This window comes from Ailuropoda melanoleuca, chromosome 5 (genome assembly GCF_002007445.2).
Source record: "Ailuropoda melanoleuca isolate Jingjing chromosome 5, ASM200744v2, whole genome shotgun sequence".
Taxonomy (NCBI): domain Eukaryota; kingdom Metazoa; phylum Chordata; class Mammalia; order Carnivora; family Ursidae; genus Ailuropoda; species Ailuropoda melanoleuca.
Window position 1 is genome coordinate 2,322,329 of NC_048222.1, and position 27,494 is coordinate 2,349,822.

Consider the following 27,494-nt stretch of genomic DNA (forward strand, 5'->3'; position numbering starts at 1 on the left):
CCATTTTGGACGTTTGACCTCCAGAACTGCGAGAGTAAATATGTGTTGTTTGAAGTGACTAAGTTTGTGTTAATTTATTACAGCAGTGACAGGAAGCTCATACAAAGAAATGGAGTAGCTGAACGAGGGTGCTGGCTCCAGGAGGCTCTCTGGGGGAGTGTGGTGAGGCCGAGCCCACAGGGAAGCTCTGTGAAGGCGGTTTGAAGCTAAGACAGCGAGAGAGGGCGGGCCCCCACCTCATTCTGTAAGGGTCAAGAGTCAAGCTGGAAATATCCAGTAGCAACCACAGACCAAAAAATAAAATTCCTAAACAAGACTTAATCCAAGAATCAGGAGTCAAGCAGAGATTGGAGTATGAAATGCTCAGGTAAGAAATAGGAGGGAAGGGTACCGGGGGTTGGTTTGCCCCCCTCTTGGGAGCATCCTGAGTGTAATCGGAAACTGGCCCCTGGTCTCAGAGGACAGGGAGAGACTGAAGACGCAGACGGCCTCCCGGTGGGCAGGTGGCGTTTTAGTAATAGCAAAGGGAATGACCCTAATCATGGGGGGCAGCAGTGGCTCTCCACACCCACCTTCCAGATTTTAAAAGTTTATAAAAAGGCCCTAACTGGGCTCAGTCACATATCCTACAGGTGTTCTCAACACCACATCCGCATCTCAAAGTGATGTCCTTGGAGCAGCCTCTGGGAGCAGAAAAGGCAAGCGGGACCCACGTTCCCAGGACAGGGGAGAGGCCGAGGAGCCCCTGAGTGCCTATGCCTAGCTCATGGGTCAGTCCGTGGCCACATGTGTTCGATGATGTTCCCTAACACAGAGTAGCTCCATGAAAGGCTCTCGGATTAGCCCAAGTTTATTAGAATGTGGGCACAAAAGCTTAAGGAAAGTCTAGACCACTTAGCAGAACCTCTTAGTGGAAACACCTCATTTATTGAAGACCGACTACCAGTTAGTGTAAGTATTTCATTTAATTTGCATAATAACCCCATGAGTTGGGTGTTAAAATCCTTGCTTTACTAATGAAATTCACAGAGGTTAAGTGACTTGGCCAAGGCCACAGAAAACAGTGGGAAGTGAAGGTGGGTTTCACCTTGTCTCTCCCATCCCAGGAGCCTTGGTCTTTCATCTACACCATGCCACCTTCCTTTCAGGAAAAATGCTTGTTGACTTTTTTGGTTGTATGCACAGTTCAAAGCAGAAAAACATGATGTCAACTTTTGAGATACTCATTTTATCAGTGAGAACTTGAAAATGAAGTTAAAAATTAAGCAGCAGAGTCAAACCCAGGCGCTCTGCTCTGAAAATGTAGGGCCAGACCTGATGCTGTCTGACTGCCACGTGGCTCATTATTTATCCCTGTGAAACTCTGTGGAGTTATTTGAAAGGGCAGAAAGGATGGAAACTTCTTCAGGGAGCCTTATAGTCTAGGGCTTAAAATACTGGTTTAATGGTGAAGGTAAGTGCTTTTCTTCTTTTTGGGTTGGAGGATAATTACTAATGAGACAGAAATCCATTAAAGGGAGGGAACAGTTTGAGGGGAAGTCAGAGGAAAACTGTTACCAGCAGCCTCAGGAGTCCCGCCTGGGAATGGTTTCTGCTTCCAGAATGAAGAAGAGACTTTCTAAAGCATGCAATCCGTTCAATTGATTCAATCAATTAGATCAATTCAATCGATTCAATCGAACAAGGCTTGAGAGCCCTCCAGTGCCAATGGACACTGGGCAATGATCCCTTCTCTGAGGATTCCGTATTAGCTGTGATGCCTCGATGAATTGGGTGGGTTTCACTGTGGGATAAAACACTGGACCAGAACTAACCAGGTTTTGGGGTTGGGGACTGTGCCAAATGAGTCTTTTCAGATTTCTATGTATATTTGAAATTGTCCCTCAAGAAAAGGAGAACACGAAGTTGTGAATAAGATTAAAGGCAAGAACACGTATGCTTGCAGAGCTCACCTGGTTAGTCGCCCTCATCGGACAGCTCAGCAGAGGTGCCCAGAGAGACTGTGATTACGGTGCTCTGGCGGGAAGCCCTAGGTGACAGCTCGGTAAAGCCGCCTTCTCCCCATCTGCCGGAGAAGGTCCCTAGTCCCAAGCACAGCTGGGCTCGCACAGGCCTGGAAGATAAGCCTGACATTGTCACTTGGAGCAAAGGTGCACAACCACTCCTGTGGATCTCCCGGTGAGCCGAGCTGGGAGTCCCCCAAGGCGGTGACCGAACTGCACTTGATTTGGGCCTTAACCCTGCTTACTAGGACCTCCCACTATTGGTGCTTGATACAAGTCTTTTTTCTTTTTCTTTTCTCATGATTAAATCTGTACATAAATTGATAGCATGACATACATGACATATTGGAATAACGAGTTTTATTTCAGCACTACCTTCAGAAGGGTAGACAGGTTATAAAAAGGGGCCTCAGTTTTACTAACTCAGAAGACATTGCTTCTTCCCATATTCTCTGATGTTTGTAGCAAGATGCGTCCCTTCTTCTCCCATCTCGTGGCTTCTAGTTCAGAAGAACCCTCTTTGAAAAGGAAATGTTTAAAACCAATTTAACAACCAATCAAAAGCACTTCTACAGAAATGTGTTTTATTTGCCCTAAATCCGTACTTACTCATCCGAGAGGGCCCGAGGGCCAATCCCGTGACCGATGATTATTATTGCTGCTGTTGGATCAGTCACGGTTTACCAAGCATATTTTACATTTAGAAAACACGCCTCATACCTTTTTTTTCCACTCACAACTGTCCTGTGAAGTAATAGCACCCCCATATTTCCTGTTTTATTCTATTTCCTGTTCAATTAAAGCTCTGGTAGCTTATGAAAGCTGCTCTGGTTTACTGGGATTGTAAACGGCACAGAAGGGCTTAGTCCCTGGACGCCCTTTGAACTGCGGGTTCATACTCTTCACCCACATGCAACATTTACTCTGAGTAAACTGGGGGACTCGACTAACAGAGATGATGCAAGATAGGCTGAGGACTAGCAGAAATCTAAGAGCAATAAAAAGACGACTATAACAAAGTAGTGGGTTCCAGACTGAGAAAAACAGGAAAAAATACTACTCTTTTGCTTCTGCATAAACCATGTTGTCTACTTTATTATTTTTTTTATCTACAATTCTATACTGTATCATCAAATTATTTTTAAAAGGTAGAATTTTCATTCACTGTCCATTCAGTTTTTCTATATTTACTTACAGCTTTGGTGCTAGGATTTACTGGTTTTTAGAAGTGTCATCCCTGAATGGGAAGGTCCTTAATAGTGTTTACAACTGGACTAAGACTCAACCCACTATCTCCGAGTGCATATCAGTCATGACAAGGCTCCGACCCCATCATTTCATATGCTTCTGTGATTATTTTGGGAAAATAGTTTTCATTATTACATTACCGAGAGACCCTAGTTTAGAGTAGTTTGGGATGTCTGCCCAGTTTCTCTCTTTGTCTCATGCAAAGGAAACAGGAAATTAACAAGTGGAGTCGGCTGTTGAGACAAAATTCAAAACAGTATGTGCAATGGTGAAAACTAAGGTAGGGATGGCAACAGGTGGAAGGGGAAGGACAGCCGAAGTGACAGGTTTGTGATATAATTCCACTAACAACAAAAACAAAAAAAGGTAAGATAAACTAGTCATTTTTATTCTCTTAAATATTCAAAGCTCCACTTGCAGGTATTTTCATCTTCAAATTTCCTTCTGGAATAAATGATTAAACCATTTAAAGCCATATAAATTCCCCTGTAGAATACCTCAAAAGGAAGCTACTCTATTGTGTCCTAAGCTGAGCTTAAAATATGAACATAAAGGGGGGGTAGTGTTAACAGAATAAGCAACAGTCTGGCCCTCGGGGAGCTGGTGCTGGCTCCCCGTAAACTGTGTGACTGGGTGTCAACCTCTCAGACTTCTGGCACACCAGTGTTCTCGCCGGTAAAATGAGCAATTGGGTCAGAGGATCTCTGTGTGCCTTTCAGCTCTAGAGTTCAGACTGATTGGCGAGGTGGGTGGGAAAGCTTTCAGTGGAGAACGAACGATAGTAGTTGCCTGTATGGTGAAGAAGTTCCTTTTAGGCAAGTCTGGGGACCGTACCTAACAAGGGAAATCAGCTAGAAAGTGGTCCAAACTCCAGGTAAACTCGGTGTCCTTTTCACTGTGCTTCAGCTAGGATCTGAGAGAAAAGCACTGAACGGGGCTCCTGGTATCATCCAGATGTTAGCAAGACTCGAAAGCCTTCCACAGCAGGAAAAAGCCAACATGTTTCCTGGTGCTGACCTTGTCTTGTTTAGCCACTGGGCATCTATTTAGGTCCAGGTAAACAAATGAGAAAATTTCAAACCTTAAAGGGGGAGGTCTTACTCTTAGAATTCTAGAGAATTTGGCAAGCAGAAGGCTATCCTGTCTATATTAATGAAGCCTAATTATCATTCTTTCAAATTAGCTTCCTCTGGGTATAAAATGAGCATCCACGATTTGTAAAAAAAAAAAAAAAATCACTAGATGGATCTGGAAAATCATAAAGAATAGTGTGACCACCATGTTTTCTAACCCAGAATTAGCCCCGGCTGGCACTTGGGTGAATTGGCTTCTTTTTCTTATTCCCTGTCAATATCTTGGGGACATTATTTTAATAAAGTCCATCATAAGAATCTATTAAAATTGACTCACTAAAAACCTTTTGGTTAGGTTAATTTGTCTCCAATATTATGCTGTAATAACTACTGCTGCAAAGAATTTTTTGGACAAAACTCTTCGTCTTATCATTCCTTATGAGTCTCTATCCTAAAGTCATAGAATATGAATGTCCCTAAGGGTGCAGATAATTCTCATAAAATTGATGTGCAGAAAGAATGCAAAGTTTTCAGTGATGAACTATAAGCATGATACATGTATTTGTAAAGTCATGGACACTTTGGTTTAGGGATGGCTGCGAAATTGACAGTATTCTGAGGATAAAGGATTGCTCCTAAAAGAAATAAGTGTTATGTATCCGCAAAGAGAGTTTGACCGGTATACAAATTTCAAATTAAACATGTCCACTTGGGGATCATGAATTCTTTTTTCCTGTCAAAACGACTGGATTTGTTTGTAATTGTAGTAGAAAGCCCCACTCAGTGTGGTTTTACAGATGGTCTGAAGAACTTTTCAGTCCAATAAAGTGTCCAAATTGTGTGCTGCAAAGACAACAACAAACATCTCTGAGCCTCAAATGTAATACACATAAGTGTTCCGCAATGTCACCCTTCCTGTTCAGAGAAGACCCAGGGCAGCGTTGTTCTGGCTGTTCAGAAGGGACAGAAACACGGTCAGAAGGCAAGAAAGGGTGTTCTGGAACTTTCTCCTCAACTCCTGAGCTTATTTAACTTTTCTGTCCTCTGACTCACCTCAAGCCACAGTACCCCTCGCCTTTGCACAGCTCTCTGTGGTTGCAATTTTCTCATTTAATTCTTGTGGCACTCGGAAAGAGGCTGATTCTTACTGAACAGAGGAAGGAAGGGATAGTTGCAGAATTTAAAAGACTAGTTCTGAGTCATATAGCCCGATTTTCTTATAAATACCGAGTCCTCTGTTAGCCTAACAAGAGCATCCTGCAAAATGTAAATCGCATCGCTGAGTTGGATCAAAACTTTGATGCTGAGAGAAGGCCACATTCACATGAAAAGTTACTTGTGTCTTGTGTTTTGGACTGTTGTTTATCCCATAGATAAAAATCAGTCGTGGTGAAAGAGATTCGGGGCAGAGGGAAAGTCCACAGACTGGGCCACCACTTCCCAGAGAAGCCAAATGGACAAGAAGCCTTCTGCTGGGAAAGGTAAGCCCTCTCCTCTTGTTCACAGGCTCCTTTATGGAAGAGTGGGCACTCGTCTCCAGGGTTGTTCTTTTCCTTGCTTTCTCCTTCTAGTTTTGTTTTTTCTTCTTCTTTTTTTTTTTTTTTAAATCATGTCACCCATTATAATGACTCAAAGACTCAGTATAACATTGGACCAGCTCCAGGCCCTCATCCTGTTACCTGTCGTTATTTTGTTTAGAGAGCCCCACCGAGTTACTTACCAGAAATCAAACCAAATGACCAATAAATACTGGGACATAAGGAATGGAATAAGTCTTGGGAAAGTCATTTTGAATAACCTCTGTATGAATTCCTGCTGTAGTGTTATTGCCAAGGGCTGGCTATCTCCTTAGCTTGGAATCCTCCAGTAGCATGGAAATAATTCTTTTGCAGGCAAATAATCTTATCGTTGAGCCTATTCAGCCTAAAAATTACTTCTTTCATTGTATTTTTATCTGTTTGTTCACGGGTCCTCTCTCTCTGTTTCTCTTTAGTTCTAGTTCTCCAAATCACAGAAAAACTCGAACCCATCATTCACTTGGGAAGCTTTGCAACGTTGGTCTATTGTTTCACCTTGTGGGGACTTTTAAAAAAATGGGTTCTTCTTGGACACACCTGGGTGGCTCAGTCTGTTAGGCAGCTGACTCTTGATTTCAGCGCAGGTCATGATCTCAGGGTCCTGAGATCGAGCCCCACATTGGGTTCCATGCTCAGCAGGGAGTCTGCTTGAGGATTCTCTCTCTCCCTCTCCCTCTCCCTCTGCCCTATGCCCTGCTCTCTCTCTCTCTCTCCCTCTCAAATAAATAAAAAAGTCTTTAAAGAAAATATGTTGTTCTTATAACATATTTAATACTCGTCCAGCACTGTATCACCCACAAACCCAGTACAAATGGTTCTCCACGTTAGTTTTTTAAAAGCAGAACACAAATGCAGTCAGGGTCTAATGGCACATAACAAAAATGTTTCCAAGGGAACATCACACTAAGGAATCAGTGGAGGGGCTCATTTATGCACTCTTTCTCTCAAATATTTAAGAGAATCCTTGAGGTTTGGTGAGCTTCCTTCAACAGTGGTTCTCTAAGTATAAACTTCTAAGCTTTACAGTGAATGAATATGCAGAACAGACAGGACCTCTGACTTGCAGCTGGGTGACTTGGGTTTTGTCACTGGCCCTGCCACCATGTGCCCCATTCACTTTATTTTGGGACAATGTGACATAAATGCCTTCACTTAGGTTTTCCTATAATTACCATTTGCTTCCCACACCTTTGGGAGAAAAGGCCACATTTGCTTTACTTGACTGTAAGATCCCAGATTGATTCTCTTGCAGCCAACTAAAGGATATGACAAAGGAATGTTGCATGTAGCATAGCTATTTCGGTGAAAAAAAGAATGTGGGGCTGAGTGAGGTCTCTGATGTTTTTTTCAGGTTTAGCCACAGGAGAAGTGGAAAGATGGTGGCCTCAGTCAGGATGCTCATTGCGTACTTCCATATTGCCCTCTAGGTCCAGACTTCTGTTCGTTACGCTATGGACTGGCTCTCATCATGCACTTCTCAAACTTCACCATGATAACCCAGCGTGTGAGTCTGAGCATTGCAATCATTGCCATGGTGAACAGCACTCAGCAGCACGGTCTGCCCAATGCCTCCACAGAAGGACCTCTTGCAGACACCCTCAACAACCCCAGCAGATCCATGAAGGAATTCAATACAGGGGTAAGTATCATGGAGAACGATGCTCTTTGGTGAGAGGGAAAACCCAGTTTGAAAGGAAGAATCTTGATTCTGTGAAGTACAAAAGCATGAATTTTCAATGACCAACTGAAAAAAAGACTGGAACTTTGTTTTTGAGATATTGCTTACCTCTGTGATAAAAATAATACTTGATTGAGTTTGTTATTATTACAAGGTGGGGGGACTATAGAAAAAATTGTGAAAACTTCCACAAAGGAACAGAATACGAGGTGTCTTCCATGAAAAACTTGGCACAGAGCACATCCTTCTGCCAGATTCTACGTAGATCTCTGCACCTTTCATTGTCTTGGGGCCATTCTGCAGCTCTGTAAGTTCTATATAACAAATAGTAATGCAAGGGATTTTTGCCCATGGCTCTGGAAATGAAATTTGTCCTGTGGAAAATCAATTGATACTCTCCTCAGCTTGCCCCTCAGTGGAATAAGCCAATTTTGCCATATATTTAAAATCTAATTCAGCATTACTTCCTACTTATGGGTCTTTGAATTCTCTTTGGACCAGTTGTAACATCTTACTAATTCCCTCACTAATCAATGAGTTAAATAAAATCTTTATCACAATATTGTATGAAAATCATGATTATACCCTATTTTTAAAGTTTTCCTTTAAACTACTATTTACTGTGCATTCCTAATGTCGCCCTTGTATTTCATGATTTTATTACCTTGGACCCAGCTTATTTATAATGACCTCTCTGCCTCCAGTCTTTTCTCCGTCATTCATTCTACACATTCACATTCTCGTGCTCAAGATTCAGAATACCTTCAGGTCGCCAAATTTCTCTTGACGTGCTGTGTTCCTCCAAAATCCGGCCCCACTTCTCAGCACACTCAGATCTGCTGTCAGTGGCCCAGGCTCTGAGCAAATCAGAGTCCTGGTTAGTTTCTCATCATTTGATATCATTTCAAATGCTACAAGTTCACTTTTGCTCTTCAATAAAGATGAATTTTCCGATTTCTCTTTGTGCAAATCATCGTCATTCTTCAAAGGATGGTTCAAGTATTGCTTCCTTCCTGGGACCTTTGCAAATTTTTCTTCCCTCTTTTCAAAGTCCCCATTTTACTGATGTTTATGCTCAAACTTGAATTCTGACCTGAATCATATATCTTGCATTATTTATAGTTATCATAAAATGGTTAAAAATAGTTCATATTTTATATGTATTTTTTTGCTTCTTTACTTCAATTTATAACATGATGCCACATATCTAGTAGGCTACCAAAAATTATTTATTGGCTTACATCATGAGAGGAAGGTGACCTTATTAATATGCAGTATGTGTTTTAGGAAGTCATCTCGGCCAAGGCAGACCGTAATTCCTAAACTTGATTTTAAGGACTGGTTTTGATGAGAGTTCAGTAAAGTTGTGTTTTTCTAATTGTTGAAATGAGAGTCAACATGTCACCCAACTTTTTCCGGAAGCAAATAGTTAAAGGAAGCCCTTTCTCAGATGAAATATCTCTCAATGGCTTTTTTTCATTTTCATCTTCCTATCATGTACTCATTTATTTATCTCTTTCCTTCTTTATTTCTTGTTTTTACTCCCCCTTTGAAAGGAGCAGATTAGGGGTATAATTGGTTGTTTGTTTGGGAGAAGTGGGATATTTGTTAGGTAAAAAATACAACTGATGAATCACTGTACTATCTCTGAAACTAATAATACGTTATCTTTTAGTTTAATTGAATTTAAATTAAAAAATTACAAAATAAATAAATAAAATCTTTTAAAAAAACAAAACAAATATAGAAAAGTGGATTTTTATGCTAGAATCCCATCAACCCCAAGCAGCACTGGTTTTAAAGTAGCTTTTCATGACACAACTCCTTAGCAAATGATCTTCTTTCTTCCCCCCCATCCCCCACCAGGCCTCTGTATATGAATGGAGCCCAGAAACTCAGAGTATCATCTTTAGCTCCATCAGCTATGGGATAATAGTGACTCTGATCCCAAGTGGATACTTAGCAGGGATATTTGGAGCAAAACAGATGCTGGGTGCTGGTTTGCTGATCTCCTCCCTCCTCACCCTCTTTACGCCATTGGCCGCTGACTTCGGAGTGATTTTGGTTATTGTGATTCGGACAGTCCAGGGCATGGCCCAGGTATCCAGCTACTTTCTCACTCTGAATGGGATACAGGTGCCTGAATTCTACTTGAGATCAAAGGTCTCAATGATTTTCATTTCAGGGAATGGCATGGACAGGTCAGTTTACAATTTGGGCCAAGTGGGCTCCCCCACTTGAACGAAGCAAGCTCACCAGCATTGCGGGCTCAGGTAAGGATGAGCATATGGATTACAGGTTGTAATCTGTTTTGCCCCAACACATCTTCCTTTCTCTGCATGGGATGTTTTGGGGGAGAGGGAGAAAGTGCTACCAAGAAATCTGGCAATGTGAGACAGTTATGTAACACCTGTGACAGGAAGAAAGATACGTCAGTGCTGCAAAGCCAGTAAGGCTCAGAAGCAGGAGACCACTGTGAGCTACGGTAGTCAGGAAAGCACTTCAGAAAATGTTTAGAACTTGAATTGGCACAAATGCATAAAGATCAAGTAAACCTAGGGACACCTCCCTGGGTGGCTCAGTCAGTTAAGTGTCTGCCTTCGACTCAGGTCATGATCTCAGGGTCCTGGCATCAAGCCCCCTGAAGGGCTCCCTGCTCAGCGGGGAGTCTGCTTCTCCCTCTCCCTCTGCTCCTCCCCCTCTCATGTTCCCGCACTCTCTCTCACTCTCTCTTTCTCAAATAAAGTCTTAAAAAAAAAGATCAAGTAAACTTATATACTTACCCAATAGTGTATAAACACTGTTTTAGCAAAGATACACACATGAGAATTAAGACTATCAGATTTCACAGTAGTAAGGAGAGAAATCAGTCTGGAAAGTTGAGTTTAAAGAGCCCACGTGATTTCTGAGCCCTTTACTCTCCTGAGCTAATCTTCACAGCAACTCTCTGATAATTAAGTATTTTTTAAACTCTCATTCTACAAAAGAAGGCATTAACATATACAGAAATTAAATAAATTGTCCAAATACCAATAGCCATAGGTGGTAGAGCTGAGCTCTGAGCCAAGGCAGTTTGGCCCCAGAGCCCATGCTCTCAATCTCCCTGCCGTCTGCCTCCAAGGGTGTGTGATCAGATCCCACCAAGGACTCAATGACCTTATCAATGCCATTGGCCTGGCTGGTAGCACTGGAAGTGGATGCTTGCAGAACAGAAGCGAGGTTCCCTCAAGCCTCTCACTCCCAGTTCCAATGTACGGCTGCACCTACAGATGATTTTTACTCCCAAGCAACCCTCCTGCGTTCTGGCTCCTTCCACTACAGTTGTCCTGTCTTCCCTATCTATAAATGTTCTTGATGAGGGAGCAGAAGGCTGGCTGAGGACAAAGCACAATCTGACACCCTGTGACCTCCCCTCACCCCCACCACTCCTGGGTGGGAGACATGTGATATTTCTCCAGGAAGCTCCCAACTGTCTTAATGTTAATGCCTTGCTAGAGGGAAAAACAACCTTAACTTGACTATGGCAAAGCCTCCGTATCTTGTAGGTCCTCGTTAGCATTTGAAAGTTCTTTTGAAAACCCCCCTTTTCCTTACCTCCCCTAACCCCATAGGACATAATCAGCCACCCTGCACAACCCCGGGACAGCAGCTCTTTCTGCCCATGGGTCCTGTACCCGTGCTTTAGTAAACCACCATTTTGCACCAAAGACGTCTCAAGAATTCTTTCTTGGTCATCGACTCCAGATCTCACCCCACCGAACCTCACTGATATTCCAAAACCACGTCACTCTCAGCTAGTCATCTCTCTCCTCCAGCTTTGTTCCTGCAGACTTCTCTTCCCATGGAAGCCAAGTTATCTCCTTAAAACACAGATAAGGCATTTTCGCTCCCTTGCTTGGACTTCAATGTGTTCTCCAAGATTGCAGATAAAAACTGATCTCCTGACTGTGTGGATACAACGATTGGCTGCCATATGGTCCCACCACTGCTATTCCACTCAGCATCCCTCCGTAGGCAAGGCTCATGTCACGCCCCCTACAATCTGCCCTTAACTTCTCTCTGGCTCTGCTCTACTGGCCCATTTTCCTGGAAGGTCCTTTACTCCTAGCTTGTTTTACCCAAAATCCATCCATTTCACTGCTTATCTCATGTGAACTTTTGTAAGTCTCACGGTCAGCTTTGACACGCTCCTCTTGTGAGCGCACAGTACAGCACACGCATCCAGTGCATATAGTAGCTGACGATTGTGCTTGTAGTCCACGTCCTTTTATCCCCCCAAAGTGCAGATCAGGACCCATTTGGAGGTCATAAAATCAATGCAGTGGGTCAAAGCCAGTATTTAAAAACAAAACTGAACAGAATGGAAAGGAAGGGAAGGGAAGGGAAGGGAAGGGAAGGGAAGGGAAGGGAAGGGAAGGGAAGGGAAGGAAAGGAAAGGAAAGGAAAGGAAAGGAAAGGAAAGGAAAGGAAAGGAAAGGAAAGGAAAGGAAAGGAAAGGAAAGAAGGAAAGGAAAGGAAAGGAAAGGAAAGGAAAGGAAAGGAAAGGAAAGGAAAGGAAAGGAAAAGGATATAAAATAAACTAAAATGTTGGAGTGCATTGCGCGTGGTGAGTCTAAGTATTGATTCATGAAACTTTGGTTTGAGGTTTATGGATGTGTGTGTATTTGTGTACGTATCATGTTGCCATGTAAAATGCATTTCTTCTTGTGGGTCTCTGTTAAATACATTCAGACTCCAAGAGCTACACTATATTATATTTTTAATAGTGAATTTTGCTCATGCTTTTCTCTCCAGCTGGACTGAAGGCTCCTTGAGGTCAGGGACTGGATCTTATTAATCTGTGTAAGACTTTTCCTTTCCTGTCCTCAAGCTCATATTGCACCCGGCCAGAATGCAACTGTGATTCTCAGGAAATCCTGGTGGGCTGTGATTGCAGAGAGTTTCTACGACAAACTAAGGGGTTTGTACTGGGCTCACTGGTGTCAAGGGGCTGTTGGAACGTCAGGAGGCGCACCGTTATTATTTATCAGTTCTGAGTTCTTCACATGCCGTTATTGCAGGAGATCTGTGAGCAGGACGAGAGGCTGTCCTCACTCAGTAATTCTACGTCTGCCTCGTCTCTGTTGGGACAATGTCCAGGGAGGCCACTCGATCTCAGCCCTTTGCTGTTTTCATACATGCCCTTTTTGTCCCTCTTGTCTTCAGGGGCAGCGTTTGGCTCCTTCATCATCCTCTGCGTGGGGGGGCTAATCTCGCAGGCCTTGGGCTGGCCGTTTATCTTCTACGTCTTCGGTGAGTCACTTTCCCTTCAATCCACAGCCCCCGTCTGCCAGCCGTTTGGTTGGATGCCCACGTTGCCTGTCACCCACTCCCAGATGAGAGAGAACGTGGAAGAGCAGTGGCTCCCTTACTCCAGGTGCCTCCCCGTGTGGTGCTGACTTCTGAGCAATCGGGAGTGCAGCCTTCCCCTCCCCCCCCAGGCGTCTTCTAGAGGACCTCCAGCGCCACATCTGAAATGCCAGGTCTAGTTGCCTTGTGGTTAAAATGTCTGTGTCACCAAAAGTTGGTGGAACACACTTTAAACGCGTCTTCATATTTTATTGTAATTACTATTTCTGCCAAGATGCCCTTAACCTATGCTCTACCAGGCAAATCTTGCAAAGCTCGATTTAAATGCACCCTTCCCAGGGCGCCTGAGGGGCTCAGTCGGTTCATTGTCTGACTTTGGTTCTTGGCTCAGGTCTTGATCTCATGGTCATGAGTTTGAGTTGCGCTCTGAGCTCCATGTTGGTTGTGGAGCCTACTTTAAAAAAAAAATAAATGCATTCTTCCGTAGGGAGACTTCCAGGGCTTGTCCTGTTAGATGCAGTCTTTAACTTTCTTCAAATGACAGATCTCAGCAATGAGACCTATTTCTGTTCTATTGTTATAACCAAATGATGTCAGTCAGCATGATTCTGGCTTGTATGGCTCTCTCATTAATGATGTCAATCCCAGGTCATTTTGGTTCACACGTGTTAATCAGGTACTGTCAAGAAATATTTCTTCTGGAAATCCATAATGAATGTATTGTTTGAATACAAATAACACTGTCTTTTGCAAATGTGCTGGAAATTTTGCCTTGCCACACAGATTTTCTGGCAGGTGGTTTCATGTATGTATGACTACTATGTTCTTCAATCCTGACTACTCAGATCTTCCAAAATAAGACAATAATGTGTGTAATAAGAAATTGCTGCTAATGACACATAACACTATGACCAGTGGACTGGAGTCCTAAGAGTAATTAACCAGCTATGCGATGGTACGTTCCTGATCACGTTCTCTCCAGAGGGCTCTGACATTGACAAATGGCACTCTAAATTTGAGAGGTGGTATCTGGAGAGCTTTTAAAAGGAGATTTATAGGGGCACCTGGGAGGTGCAGTCAGTTACGTGTCTGACTCTTGGTTTTGGCTCAGGCCATGATCTCGGGTCCTGGGATGGAGCCCCGCTTTGGGCTCTGTGCTCAGCAAGGAGTCTGCTTGAGATTCTCTCTCCCTCTGCCCCTCCTGCTCATGCTGTCTCTCTCTCTTTCTCTCTCTCAAATAAATAAATAAATCTTTTATTTAAAAAACGGAGATTTGTAAAAGAACTGAAATAAAGAATCGGACAAGTTTATTTCCTTATGGTGGAATAAACATGAATTAATATGTGTGTTTTGTGGGGGATGTTGTCATTCAGAGGAAACTGCCTTCCCCCAGCACATAGATCTTCCTGAAAATTAACGGGGTCCTGGCTTCCCAGGTGGCATCGGCTGTGTCTGCTGTCTCCTGTGGTTCACGGTGATTTATGATGACCCCGTGCGTCACCCATGCATAAGCGCCCGGGAAAAGGAATACATCGTGTCCTCACTGGCTCAACAGGTACAGTGCATCCCTTCTACCTGTGGACCATGCGGAGGTCTCCAGGGTGGGGTGTGGGGCTCACAGGAGGGGCACCCTCAGGCCTGTTTGAACCCCACATTGATGAGATATTTCCTTTCAGTCCAGTTCTCCCAGAAGATCTGTCCCCATAAAGGCTATGGTCAGATGCCTGCCACTTTGGGCCATTTTCATGGGGTTTTTCAGCCATTTCTGGTTATGCACCATAATCATAACATACCTGCCGACGTACATCAGCTCTGTGCTCCACGTTAACATCAGAGATGTAAGTATCCTCCCGGTACGTCTACGAAAGTGATAATGGCAATAAGGAGAAATAGCTCCATGCTGCCTACTGCACTTTGGCTTTGCACATAACCTACTCACTTAACCTTCACAATGACCTTGAGAGAGGCATGTAATGATTCCTATTGTCCAGGCCTGGACCTGGGGACATGTAGAGGTCAGCTGATGTGCCTTGGATTGCACAACCACTGAGCAACGCTGCTGCACCAACTGGTTCTTCAACGTTCCTTAGAGATTAATATTACTTTTCTCCAGAGACCAGTGGAATGCCGTGGAACAGGCCCTCTTACCTGAGGCAGTGTTCTTCTTCTGTGGAAAAGGATGCTAATTTCCTAAAAACAACTCAGAATGTCCAGGGAAGGGGGGGGGGGGCTCACAGTTCCCTGGGGAGCTGATAAACAATGAGGCCATCTGCATGTCTACACTCTCTATACACGTTTCCTTCTTTCAGAGTGGGGTTCTGTCCTCCCTGCCTTTCATTGCTGCTTCGAGTTGTACGATTCTAGGAGGCCAGTTGGCAGATTTCCTTCTGTCCAGGAATCTTCTCAGATTAATCACCGTACGAAAACTCTTTTCATCTCTAGGTAAGGATAGGTGCGTGGGCTTGGTTAAGTAATCCCTTTTCCCACACATGGTCTGAGAGGGGTCCTGATCGTGCATTGCATTTCCCAGGGCTCCTCCTTCCATCACTATGTGCCGTCGCCTTGCCCTTCGTGGCTTCCAGCTACGTGACAACCATTATTTTGCTGATACTTATTCCTGGGACCAGCAACCTGTGTGATTCGGGGTTCATCATCAACACCTTAGATGTCGCCCCCAAGTAAGACCTTTACCTGCTTGTTACCCTCACCCAGGCCCTTTCGGAGACCTTAGGCCTCAGCCTTCTTCTTGCAACCCCTCCATGTTGTGACATGCACAAAATGATAGTATAATAATGACAAATAACTAGAAACGTCAGTACATGGCCATGACCTATTATGGCATTTTTGGAACAATAGTTCCCAATATCTGCCAGTAATCATTTAGATGAAAAGCTTTCCAAGCCTCCCCACCAGAATTGGAACTGTGTGCTCTGGGAAAGGGCCCACACATGTGCGTTTTGGAAAAGCTTCCAGAGTGTTGATGATATCAGCTCCCACATGCATATGCGCTTGCCACAGTCCAAGCCCTACTTGACAGACACATATCAACACATCTAATCTTCACAGCTGCATGACGTAGGTCTGATTCTTACCCTCACTCTAAAGGGGAGAAGACTGAGTCATGACAAGGTGAAGTGACAGGCCTAAGGTCACACAAAGGCAGAGCCAGGCTTTGGACCTAGGCAGTTTGTCCAGAGTGCTGTCCTGGGCACTGCATACACTGCCTGCCTTGCTGAGCGGCCCCGAGCTAGGGGTGGAAGGTGGATCCTGGGCTCCCCAGAGACTGAAGTGGCCGCTGGTTATTGATTTGGCAGAGAGGTGATTTCAGGGTTGGCAAACAGACATGATCCCAAATGTCTTTAGGTAAACAAAACACTGCATTAGGCAAAATGGCTTTGCTATTATAATTGAACTGCATTAAAGCTGAGTTGCTGAAAAGCCCCAGACAGCTTTGTACATCAGATCATCTGTAAATCATCGACCCGCAGGTATGCGAGCTTCCTCATGGGAATCTCAAGGGGATTTGGGCTCATCGCAGGAATCATCTCCTCCACTGCCACCGGATTCCTTATCAGTAAGGTCGGCCAGCTTCTTGAACATCTGCAAGTGGCAGGTATTGTTAGAGGCCCCAGGGACTCACAGCAGGGCTCTGCTCTCCAGGACTGTGCGATCTGACAGAGACAGCAAGCATGGATGTCAACGCAGCCCCTCTATTCACAGGGACTCGAAATGGCGGTCTGTTCGGTCAGATTTCCCAGGGAAAGAAAAATGTGAGCTGAACTTCTAAAAATGAATGGATGTTAGATGGATGAAAATGAGTAGTTCAGGTAGAGAAAACAGCACAGATGAGCTCCCGGAGGAACAAAAGCATGAAACAGTTCAGGGTTAGGACCAGAGTAGCTCAGCATGGGACAGAAATTTAAGGCTGTAATCCACAGAATGTCAAGGAATGGTAAGAGATAAAGACAGAGGAGCAGAAGGGAAAGATTACGAAAAGTCTGTTCAGATTAATTCTAATTAGAAACAATTACAAAACGGAAGCATAAAGGGTCCCAAGGCCAGTGTAAGTAAAGGGAGGTGAAGTGATGGTAAAAGCTTGGCTGGGAGCTCGCACCACGAGGCTCGCTCAGTGTGAAGTACGGGCTGGGAGGACAGAAGAAAAAGCAGAGCCAGGCTGGGATGGCAAGATAGTAAGAGTCAACTTACAAAAAAGTTTTATTTTTTTGTGAGAGAGAGAACGGGGCAGGGGAGGGAGTGCAGGGGAAGAGGGGGAGGGAGAGAATCTTACACGGGCTCAACGCCCAGCATGGAGCCCAATGCAAGGCTCAATCTCATGTCTCTGAGATCACGCACGACCTGAGCTGAAATCAAGAGTTGGACGCTTAACCAACTGAGCCACCCAGGGAGCCCAACTTACAAAAAAGTTTTGTTTCATTTTTAACACCTCTGTATGTGATCTGGTTTCCAGGTTCATTTTCGACCAAATTGCTAGGAATCCGCTGTGACTCTAATGCCAGAAATGAACTATGACTTACCAGGGCTGGGCGAGGAGGATTATTCCAGCAAATACAACTCACGTTGTACTGAGATGCCCATCTAAGGGGCGTTGGCACTGATGTCAACAACCAAAACCAAAACTAAACGGAGAGAGCACAATGATGAGATCTTAAAAACGTCACTTTAGGCATAATTTTAAATGAGTAACGTGATATTTTTGTGAATGTTGAAATCCAGATTCCTAGAAAGACATTAGTGTAGGTTCTTTCATTTTGGTTCAAAGAAAAAGCCATCTCGACCCAGAACCCAATGTTCATTTTCGAGTCATTCTGTCTCCAACAATTACATAAAACCTTCTTCGATAACTGAAGGTGTCAAGTGGCCATCGTGGACCGCTCCCGCCATACTTTGAGATCACTGTTGCAATACACAGAATGGCGGATTTCTAGAGCTGGTGGGGAAGGGGCCATGAGACTGATAATTCTGTGTTTTCTGCCTCCAGGATTCTGTGTCTGGATGGAGGAATGTCTTCTTCCTGTCCGCTGCCGTCAACATGTTTGGCATGCTTTTTTACATCACATTTGGACAAGTAGAAATCCAGGACTGGGCCAGAGAGAAGACCCTCACCCGCCTCTGAGGATATTGAACCATGAACCGAAACGCAGTGCTGACGTTTTTTACGTCACACGTATTGTCATCCTTTCTACATGTTCTTGGCCGTAGGCTTAGCGGTCCTCAACTCTGGCTGCGTGTTGGACCTCCTGGGGAGTCCCTAAACCACACAGATGACACAGCCAACCGCAGAGACTCTGAATGAACTGGTCTGTGGGAGAGCCTGGGTGCCACAGGTGGTTAGACATGCGGCAGGGTTTCTAGCATGCAGCCAGGGTCGACAGCTGCTGGACGCACTGGAAACGTCAATGTCTGTTGTCTTTGAAGTTTCCTCTTTGGAAAGTACTGGGTGAATAAAAATCTATGTGAAAATAATCACTGCTCAAGTACCTTCATGGGGGTGATTATGGACACAGAGAAGACCTGCTAGGAGCCCTAGTCATACATTATAGAGCTCAGCATGGAACAGAAATTTAAGGCTGTAATCCACAGAATTAACTTTTTTATTATTTGTATACGTTGTGTGAAACGTGGATGTTTATTTATGTGGCTAAATTCTATTAAAATTCATGTGCTAAAGTTAAATAGACCATTTTCAATTATTTAGATCAGGATTATTTCCATCAGGTGAAACAGATATCTACTTATCCTTAGCTAGATTCCAGGGAATTTATGACCAGGAAATGACCAGGAAGAGATTAAATGAATGAGGTTAACTAAAAATCAAGGGAGAGAAAAGACAGGCTCAAGGGGAGGCAAGATGGGCTCTTCCAGAAGGTACAGAGGGCTAGTTTGGACCATTTAATGAAAATTGAAGGGAGGCAACAGAGATGCTTTCAAGTGAAATGATGACTTATAAGGAGAATACTGAAGGTATAACAAGATGGAAGAAAGCACAGAATGACCTCACATACCACAGACATTTCTTTTTTGGGATTGAAAAAGATCATTTGACCTTCCTATTTTCCCAGGACTCAAATAGTCATCATTGTCTCCAACAGGAATTAATTGTGGTTCCAACCTTTAAAACACATCCTCTAGGCTGTGAGAGCTGACTCATACACAGAGCTGATGCCAGTTTTGCTGCAACTGTTCTAGAAGACAAATTCCTGCCATTTTAAAAACCCCACAGAACCACAGGGATGGACCTTGGGCTAACCTAGCAGATGATGAGACTCTCCTAACGTGAATCAAGTTACTTTTGAGGAGGTGTTTCAAAGAAAGCAGATGGCAAGGCTCTGAGGATGACGCTAAGACAAGAACGCTCTGGCTCTGTGCTCTGCATATTTACAATACAGAGAAGAAGGGGACTTTGTAGAAAACAAAACGAAGAGAAAAAGAGAAGAGTCGTAAAATGGATGGGCAAATTAAATATAGGAAAAAATGAATAAAAAATGGCAGACAACCCAACATGGGCCAAGGTCTCGAACAGAGACTTCATGAAAGAGAAATTCTAAGTGGCCTAAAGATATAAAAGGTGGTCAACTTGGCTAGACATTAGACAAATGAAAATTGAAAACACTGCAAGATAGCGCCACGCTGCACTTCAACAGAATGGATGGAGACAGTGAGAGAAAACATGGAACAAATTGGCAAGGGTCTGGAGCCCACTGCACATGAGTGCGATTTAGAACCTCTGGAATCTGCTTGGCCACATCCCCTCAAGCCAAATGTAGGCATTCCAATGACAGACACCTCACTTAGAAACATCCCTCCACGCTCAGAACAAGAGGTGCAACAGTGTTCAGAGTAGCCCAACAGGAACCAACCCAACCGTCTGCCAAGAGAAGAATGAGTGAATCAATAAAGGTCTATTCACACAGCAAGGGGAGTAAGGACCACAGTATGCCACGGCACGGATGGTTCTCATAGATAAACGCTGAAGTAAAGGTTTTAAAAACAGACAAAACTAGTTTATCCTCTTAAACATCCAGATAGGGCTTCCCCTCCATAGGGATGGAAGCAGTTACCTGATGGGGGATGAAATGGAGGCCCCCGGGCATTGGTATCTCCCACGACCTGGGTGCTGGTCATACACGGTGCTTTTACTTTGTGGAAAGTGTACATTTATGTAGGTAAAAAGTAAAACATTTATTTAAAACAAATCCAATGTTTCATTTATCTCAAAGCCTCTCTTCCGTCCTGGGCTTAGGTCTGATAAGTGAAGCGGGCAGGAAGGAGCCACTTTCCTGTTCTCCCTGGCCATCCCCCTCCTCCTCTTCCACGGGGCCCTCCAGCACCGGAGCAGAAGGGAAGGCAGCCGGACGATCGATGCTGTCAGGTTTGGATCACAGTCTAAGTTCCCAAACAGCAACATGAATGAGCTCAGGCTTCCCACGCATGGTTCTGGAAGCATCCGTTGCCTCGGAGGTAAGAACAATGGTCCTGCACGTCCAGGTTTTCCGAGCAGACGACATCTCTGGGTCAGGGACTTTGTAGTGACTGTTCCCCATCTCATGGTTTGAATTCTCCGTGTACATTTTCCAGGGGCTTCAGAATAGGTGCAACTGTGAGCTGATTGGAACCATCTCTAGCCCCCCCTTCCCTAAAGAGCTTTTTCTAACATTAAGTCATGCGAATTAATTCACTTTTGTCAAATTGTTGATCAACATCTAACAATGATATGATCTGCTTTTTCTCTTTTGACTTAAATAGTATGAAATACATTAATACATTTCTTCATGTTGAGCAAACTGTACCTTGAGTTTTCTTTTGATACCATCAGATTTGATTCACTAATAGTTTATTTAGGACTTTGGCTGCCCTATTGGTAGGTGACATGGGCTCTGAATGCACACGCGTCGTGTCTGGATATGAAGCTTATGCTGATGTCGAGAAAAGAATGAGAAACTCTCTAGTGCCCGATAATCTGAAAAAAAAATTAGAATGGAAATTGTGTCGTTGCTTTTATTATCTGAGGGCTCGAAAGCGTTGCTTGTAGAAACCATGTGGGGAAAAGCCGCCGCGAAGAGACTCTTCGGACAACTCCCTCAACGTCCTCCATGGTTACGGGCCTGTGAAGGGTTCTGTATATTCTTCCATCACGTTTAACCATTTATGTTGTCTTGGAGGTTCATTCATCTTATGCATAATTGAAAACACATTTGTAAGATATTGAAATTTTTGATCAAATTATCTTTTTAATAACATATTCATTTTTTTCTGTATCTGAGGTGTGAGCTTCTTTTGAGACTCTGACATGAGGTGTGCGTGCTTTCTTTCTGCTTCTTCATCAGACCACTTAGTGATTTATTTATTTTAAAGATAGTTGTCTTTTTTTTTTTAAGGTTTATTATTTACGGTGGAAGGGGCAGAAGGAGAGGGTGAGAGAGAATCTCAGGCGGACTTCGTGTTGAGTGCAGAGCCTGACATGGGGCTTGATCTCATGACCCCGAGATCATGACCTGAGCCAAAATCAAGGGTGGGATGCTTAACCGACTGAGCCACCCAGGCCCCTCAAAGAGAGTTGTCTTTTTATTTTAGAATCTGTTAGCTTTATCTTTCATCAGTCTTACTTCCTATTTCCTTTCATTTTACTTCTCCTAAGTTTTGTTTTGGATACTTAGTTCATTTATTTTCATTTACTTTTATTTAATTATGGAGAGAACTTAAGCCTCCAAGGACTTTTCCTCTAAGTCTGCCTTTGTAGGAAGATTGCATTTTCTGTGTTAAGCCCCCAGATTCATTGTTTTCTTAATGCTTTATTTCTTAAGGTAATAACCCACGGAGTAAAACAAGCACCTGCCGACTCTTACTGTATATGATGAGGAAACTGGCCTCTGAGACACCCAGACATGCCACCCAAGTACAGTGCCCTTGGTTTCATTACTGTTCCCTGAATATGTGCTCTAACTTGTGGTAGTTACTGTACTAGTGTTGCATTAAGTCCTTTCCATACCAGAATTACATTCTGTTAGGTATTGTAACTGTCACTGTGATTTGGATGTAATTCAAGTTTCCCTAGGGTGAGGCAGGCCAGGTTGCCCAAGATGCAACATTTAAGGAGACATGCTTTCTCAGGCTTGGGCAAGCACAGAATTAGCCCAGGAGAGTGAGCATTCCATCCCATCCCGGGCACCTCTCACTTTTTCCTTAGTCTAGTTCTGGCCACTGACCTTTTTTTTTTTTAATGTCCACCTTCCTCCCCATTCTTTTTCTCAAAATATTCCCATGGAGATTATTTTGGAAAAGTACTTGGATAATCCTCTGAGTTCCAGAATAGCAGAGAGTATCTTTCTTAATATGCCACACTATCATTATGGAGTCTTAAAACATTAAAATATTAAGTTAGCCAGGAAAAGTTTTGTTTCACAAAAATTTCCAATCAGTATTGACCTCCTGCGAGTCTCTCCTGGTATCTACTGCAATGAGGTAGTCTGATCAGCCAACTAATTTTTGTAGAACAGGTGTATGCAGGTAGGTGTGATAGGGTTCTCTCTTTTCCCTGAAACTCCATACTTTCACCAAGATGTCCAAGGCGTGAATCACTTTCAATTTGATGTTGCCTTGAATATCATGAGTAATTTGCTTTTCAGCTAGTGGTCTTAGAATTTCCTTCATTTTTTAAAAATTAATGGTTCTTCTTTATTTGTTAAGAATCCCTTATCTATGTATCTATATGCTAGAACCTTGTAATCTACCTTCCACTTTCTGCTGACTTCATCCTTGAATCTTTTACTTTGCTTTCTCCCTGGATTTCTCTGAGCTAGAAGCACACTGACACATTTCCCAAGCTCTTCTCCAACTTCTGTAAGTTCCAAATTATTTCTTTTTTTTTTTTTTAAGATTTTATTTATTTATTCGACAGAGATAGAGACAGCCAGCGAGAGAGGGAACACAAGCAAGGGGGAGTGGGAGAGGAAGAAACAGGCTCATAGCAGAGGAGCCTGATGTGGGGCTCGATCCCGCAACGCCGGGATCACGCCCTGAGCCGAAGGCAGACGCTTAACCGCTGTGCCACCCAGGCGCCCCCCAAATTATTTCTTAAAGTTGCTGAAAATATGCCTACATTCACACTATTCCTCTTCCCATTTTAAAAAAAAGAGAGGCTTCCACACCTTATTGTGAGCCAATGCGTGGAGTGTAAATATCTCTCGGTTGTCAACAAAGGGATAATTCCAAGTATCAGGTAGGGGATTACCTGTTAATGATTAATACATTCACCTAGCTCTTGGTTTTCCTGGCTTTCCTTGCCCATTTTATGTGTTTTTATTATAGGTGAAGTTTGACCAGGGTTGAAACTTTCTGAATTCAGAGCAACAGGTCTGGTTAGGGAACCAGTTCTTAGAAATGAAGCTGGGATATTTTCCCAGTTTCAAGATATATTTGATAAAATTCTCAGATAAAAAAGTTATGCGATTACTTCTAAATTTGGTATAAATTTTACAAGAAAGCGGTTCAAGCCTCTATTAAAATCAAATCATGTCATGAAATATTTACTCTAATTGTCATCATTTCTCCTCTTATTTCATCTTATAAAATGTTCAATGTTTTCTTTTATTTATAAAACAACTCATTCATGTTTTTGATAGACAGTGTTAGATGTCAAGTTAAAAGTGTTCAAGGGTGTAGCTAAATTTTTCAAAATTCTTTTATGCGGTACACAATCGAAAGAGTTTGAAGACTGCTTCTCTCTATAAATGGTCTATTTTTAAGCAGTATCCATTCTGATATTTACTATTCCTGGTTTTCTTTAAACATTTCCACAGCATTATTAACTAGCATCTCTCTTTCATAGGCCGCACCCCCTTTTCATCTCAGTGCAATGTCATATTCTGATTTTTATAACTTGCTTCCATAGAATATATATTTGTTTTGAGTCCTATCACAAAGTTTTAGGAATTTACTTTTACTTTGAGAAAATCTCAAAAAAATGTGTCTATTCTCTGAAGTCCATGGTATTGATTTCCTTTTTTTCATATTGAAAATTTAAAAAAAAAATGTTTGTGTTACTGAGGATTTGGGGGTTGTAATTATAGAAACCAACTGGATCATTTATGCTACCGTGGATTTATTCAGTGAAACTGAAATGGGGCTGTTCCGAGGATCAAAGTGAAACCCGAAGAAAGGTAGCTACAGCAGTCTGCCCCATTGCTGACATGGATGGTGTTGAGTTCTCCACTCTCCGCTCTCCAGTTCCTCTCCTCAATATGTAAGGTCTCAGGAGAGGATTTAATTGGTGGAATTTAGGTCAAGTTCTCGCTCTTTGGCTTTAATGGCGCCTGACGATCTGATGGGCAGAGTCTCAGCTGACCTCTTCAGCTCCCAGCGGGAGGTCAGAACACATGATTCACCATCACAATATGTTCTCACACAATGGGAAAGAGATAATTCCCCAAAATAAAGTTATGATACTAGAAAGAAGGGGTGAGAAGTCTTGGGACTAGGTTTATATGAAATCTATGTTGTTTCCTTTTTAGTTATTGTGGAAGAGAGCCACTTCTATCTGAGACAGCTGTTTGCCAGAATAAAGCGAAGGTGGCTTCACCTTCAGAACCTCCTGCGGCCGCTCTGGATGCCACTGCAGTTCTTAGGACCTGAGCTTTCCCCCAAGCGATGTCAGTTTGTGTGATGATTAATTCATATTAATGAGTATGCAGAGGTTGCTGAGTGCATGGACATCCCCAACCAGAACGTAATGGCTTCCGGTTTGTGTTGAAACCGCTTCCCAAGTGGTCATGTCTAGTCACTTTTCTGAAAGCAGGGGAGTACCCTCTCCCCGTTGTTATGTGACTCTTCAGTTCCAGAAAGTGCCCTCTAGTTTTAAGGGTGAATCATCCCCAACGGTCCAAGGCCCCAGCTCCACTTCTACCCCCGGCTCCCAGGAACCCAGCAGAGAAATGGGTGCCGCAGACATAGAAGTCTCAGGGAAGCAGAGGGGCTGAGCATCATTGAAATGGGTGCACAATACCCTCGCTGACGACCCTGTTATCACCCAGGAGCTTGAAAAAGCCAGTTTGGCATTTGGAGCTATATATTTTGTTGGGATTCTTGGAAGCGGTCCTGAGGAATGCCTGTCTAACCATGTCGTTGTGTGGAACATGCAGATGCTGCCACTCCAAGGCTGGACAGAAACGGGTCTTTGGCTTCACGCACAGATACAAGGAAGAACTAGACTGTGTCAAACAGGTTCAGATTAGTGACCTAGAAAATCATCTGTAAGTAAGTTATAATGAAATTGAGAAACTCTTCCTTTCATGCAAATATCATCACTATTCATATATTTCTTCAAAGTCAATTATCATCAATCTTTATGAATTCTTTTCAACAGTAATTTAATAGTTCCTTCTCAAGATTAGCCTTTCGTCTTAAGGTTGATGCTCTCCATGTCCTTTCAGAAAAAGATTGGTTGCCTTGTAGCCTGGCCTCTGGATGGGATTATCTTTTTTGTTCTTCATTTATATATGCTTTGAGCAATTTCTATGTGTGTCTGGGTGAGGTATTGGAGGCACAGTGACAAGTGATGCCAGTGTTGTCCTCATCATGGAAGTTGACATCTTAGATGGGGACTAATACTCTCATTCCAAACATATATACCCCATGCCTGGCCAGGGTGGTGAGCAAACAGATACAGTCCCTGTCCAAAGAAAGCAAGCAAGGCAGTTAGTAAGTTAATATTGAGCGGGGGTGATAGACATTAAGGAGAAAAATTAAGCAGGGAAGAAGGACTCACTGAAAAGGAGACATTTGGGTAAAGTGCTAAAGAGGGAAAGGGAAACAGGGAAATGGGCTTTGGAGGAAAAGCAACTGGGCAGATGTTAAATGATAAACTCCATCATCAGTCCCATATTACAATTAGGAAGAGCACTGGGAATGCAGTATAGAAGGACAGGAAAGATTGGAGAGAACACCATGTGGCCATGAAAGACCTCATCAAGAAAGTGACACTGACTTGACTAGAGCCGAGCTCTGCAAGTTAGCAAGCATTACTCCATAAAGAAAAATAATGAGTGTGTTCCAGGCAAAAGAACCAGCATGTATGAGAAGAAGATGAATAATAAAAATAATAATATAATAGAGCCAACATTTGTGGCATGCTTATTATAGGCCGGTTAATCATCACAACAATCAATCCAGTGGTGAGGGAGCATTAATACCCCATTATATAATGAGGCCACAGAGACAGAAAAGATATCATGTAGTAAGATTTAGAATACAGGCAATTTGATGGGATCTTAATGATCAGGAAATCTTGGAAGATGCGAAATGATGCTTTTCAGAAATTGAAGATAGCCATGATTTTGAGAAACACATAAGTTGACACCATTATGGAAGTTAATAGCTTCTCGGGCAGGGTGCTGAGAGCCTTCTTAGTGTGTGCCCAGTGTTTCAAGGGAACTTATAGAAGAATAGCAAACAGCTAGGAGACAATTTGATTCAAAGCTAAACCATGCTTTAGTTAAAATGGTTCCACTTACAAGACAGAAGGATATTATTTAGCATTTGACTTCAAATAAAGGCTAATCAGACTGATTAATTAAAGGCTTCCAAAACACAATGGGGCACCAAGTAACCAGAGCCGGCGCGCTCTCCAGGTATGAACACGAGGAGTATCTGGGCGGCAGCCTAAGGCTAACTCCCACTCACCTTGCTGATGGCTCCATTTCTGTCCTAAAATCAGTAAGTCCCCAGTTGATCAGTTTATCGAAAGCCCTAACTAAACCCAGCTGCCGCATTTAGAAGGGACTGCTCCCAGTGGGCAGTTGCCTGACTACACTATGAGGTGAACAGGCTCTATGCCTGGATTCCCCACGGCCCGCTTTCCAGAGTTCCTGGAGCACTGAAGGGGGACCTCGGCACCCTGGTAAGCTGAGTGGGTTCTTCTGTCTGCTTTACTATTGAAAACTCTCTTCTCTGGGTCTGGGCTTTTCTCCAGCAATATTTGATTTGTTTTCCATTATATAATTTGGCACTGAACATATCACTGCTGCTGGCTCAGCAATTCCAGGGTCATCGCCCCATTGCCCCGTGGAAGGGTTTCATAGCGTCTGCCATTGTCCTTTTTATACTCTGATTTCAGCATTGCCATCTACCCCCTGAGATACTGCAGCTCTCTTTCCCTCTCCCCATGTCTTATTGGCTTCTGACTATCCCCCTTTCCCTACACTTCTATTTTCCTTGCTTGCCATCATCTCGTGTCCAGAAGCACCTGCAAACCTTAGTTCTTTGTAGGGATCAAACCCCAGGCCTCTCCACTAGTCACAGTATATACTCCCTGGTTCCCAAGCCACCCGGTCTTTCATATTTATTTCTCATTGCACGTGCTTTCCCACCTGGAAAACTCTTAGCAAACACCCCCTGCCCTAGGATGCCAGGTAAATCAGTCACCCTAGATAGTCTTGTCACATCTTATTTTAAAGTTTTTTTTTTAAGATTTTATTTATTTATTTGACAGAGAGAGAGACAGCCAGCGAGAGAGGGAACACAAGCAGGGGGAGTGGGAGAGGAAGAAGCAGGC

The 27,494-nt window shown here is 43.3% G+C and overlaps 1 protein-coding gene across 6 annotated transcripts; it reads left to right on the forward strand.

The window, feature by feature from the left end:
- Window positions 1-249: 249 nt before the first annotated feature.
- SLC17A2 (solute carrier family 17 member 2) lies at window positions 250-27,494 on the forward strand. 6 transcript variants are annotated; one of them, XR_004625341.1, is made up of 13 exons: window positions 1,325-1,453; window positions 5,698-5,805; window positions 7,329-7,540; window positions 9,446-9,679; window positions 9,765-9,852; window positions 12,785-12,871; window positions 14,365-14,483; window positions 14,605-14,766; window positions 15,238-15,370; window positions 15,459-15,606; window positions 16,417-16,502; window positions 17,928-20,407; window positions 24,457-27,494. XR_004625341.1 is itself a non-coding variant. In XM_034660234.1 (13 exons), exons 3-13 carry the CDS (start codon window positions 5,778-5,780, stop codon window positions 18,146-18,148), a joined length of 1,518 nt encoding a protein of 505 aa, XP_034516125.1. In that variant the 5' UTR covers window positions 1,345-1,453; window positions 4,158-4,307; window positions 5,698-5,777; the 3' UTR covers window positions 18,149-21,255. The 6 variants fall into 6 exon arrangements, 5 of the variants coding, with proteins under 5 accessions (XP_034516124.1, XP_011234692.1, XP_034516123.1 ...); XM_034660234.1 differs by lacking the exon at window positions 24,457-27,494 and adding an exon at window positions 4,158-4,307 and having other exon boundaries at window positions 1,345-1,453; window positions 17,928-21,255; XM_034660233.1 differs by lacking the exons at window positions 1,325-1,453; window positions 24,457-27,494 and adding an exon at window positions 250-367 and having other exon boundaries at window positions 17,928-21,255.

Coding starts and splice junctions, on each gene's coding strand:
- SLC17A2 (XM_034660233.1), top strand. CDS start 5,778: ATGGACAAGAAGCCTTCTGCTGGGAAAG. Junction 15,607..16,416: donor ACCTTAGATGTCGCCCCCAA/GTAAGACCTTTA, acceptor ATCGACCCGCAG/GTATGCGAGCTTCCTCATGG. Junction 16,503..17,927: donor TGCCACCGGATTCCTTATCA/GTAAGGTCGGCC, acceptor TTCTGCCTCCAG/GATTCTGTGTCTGGATGGAG.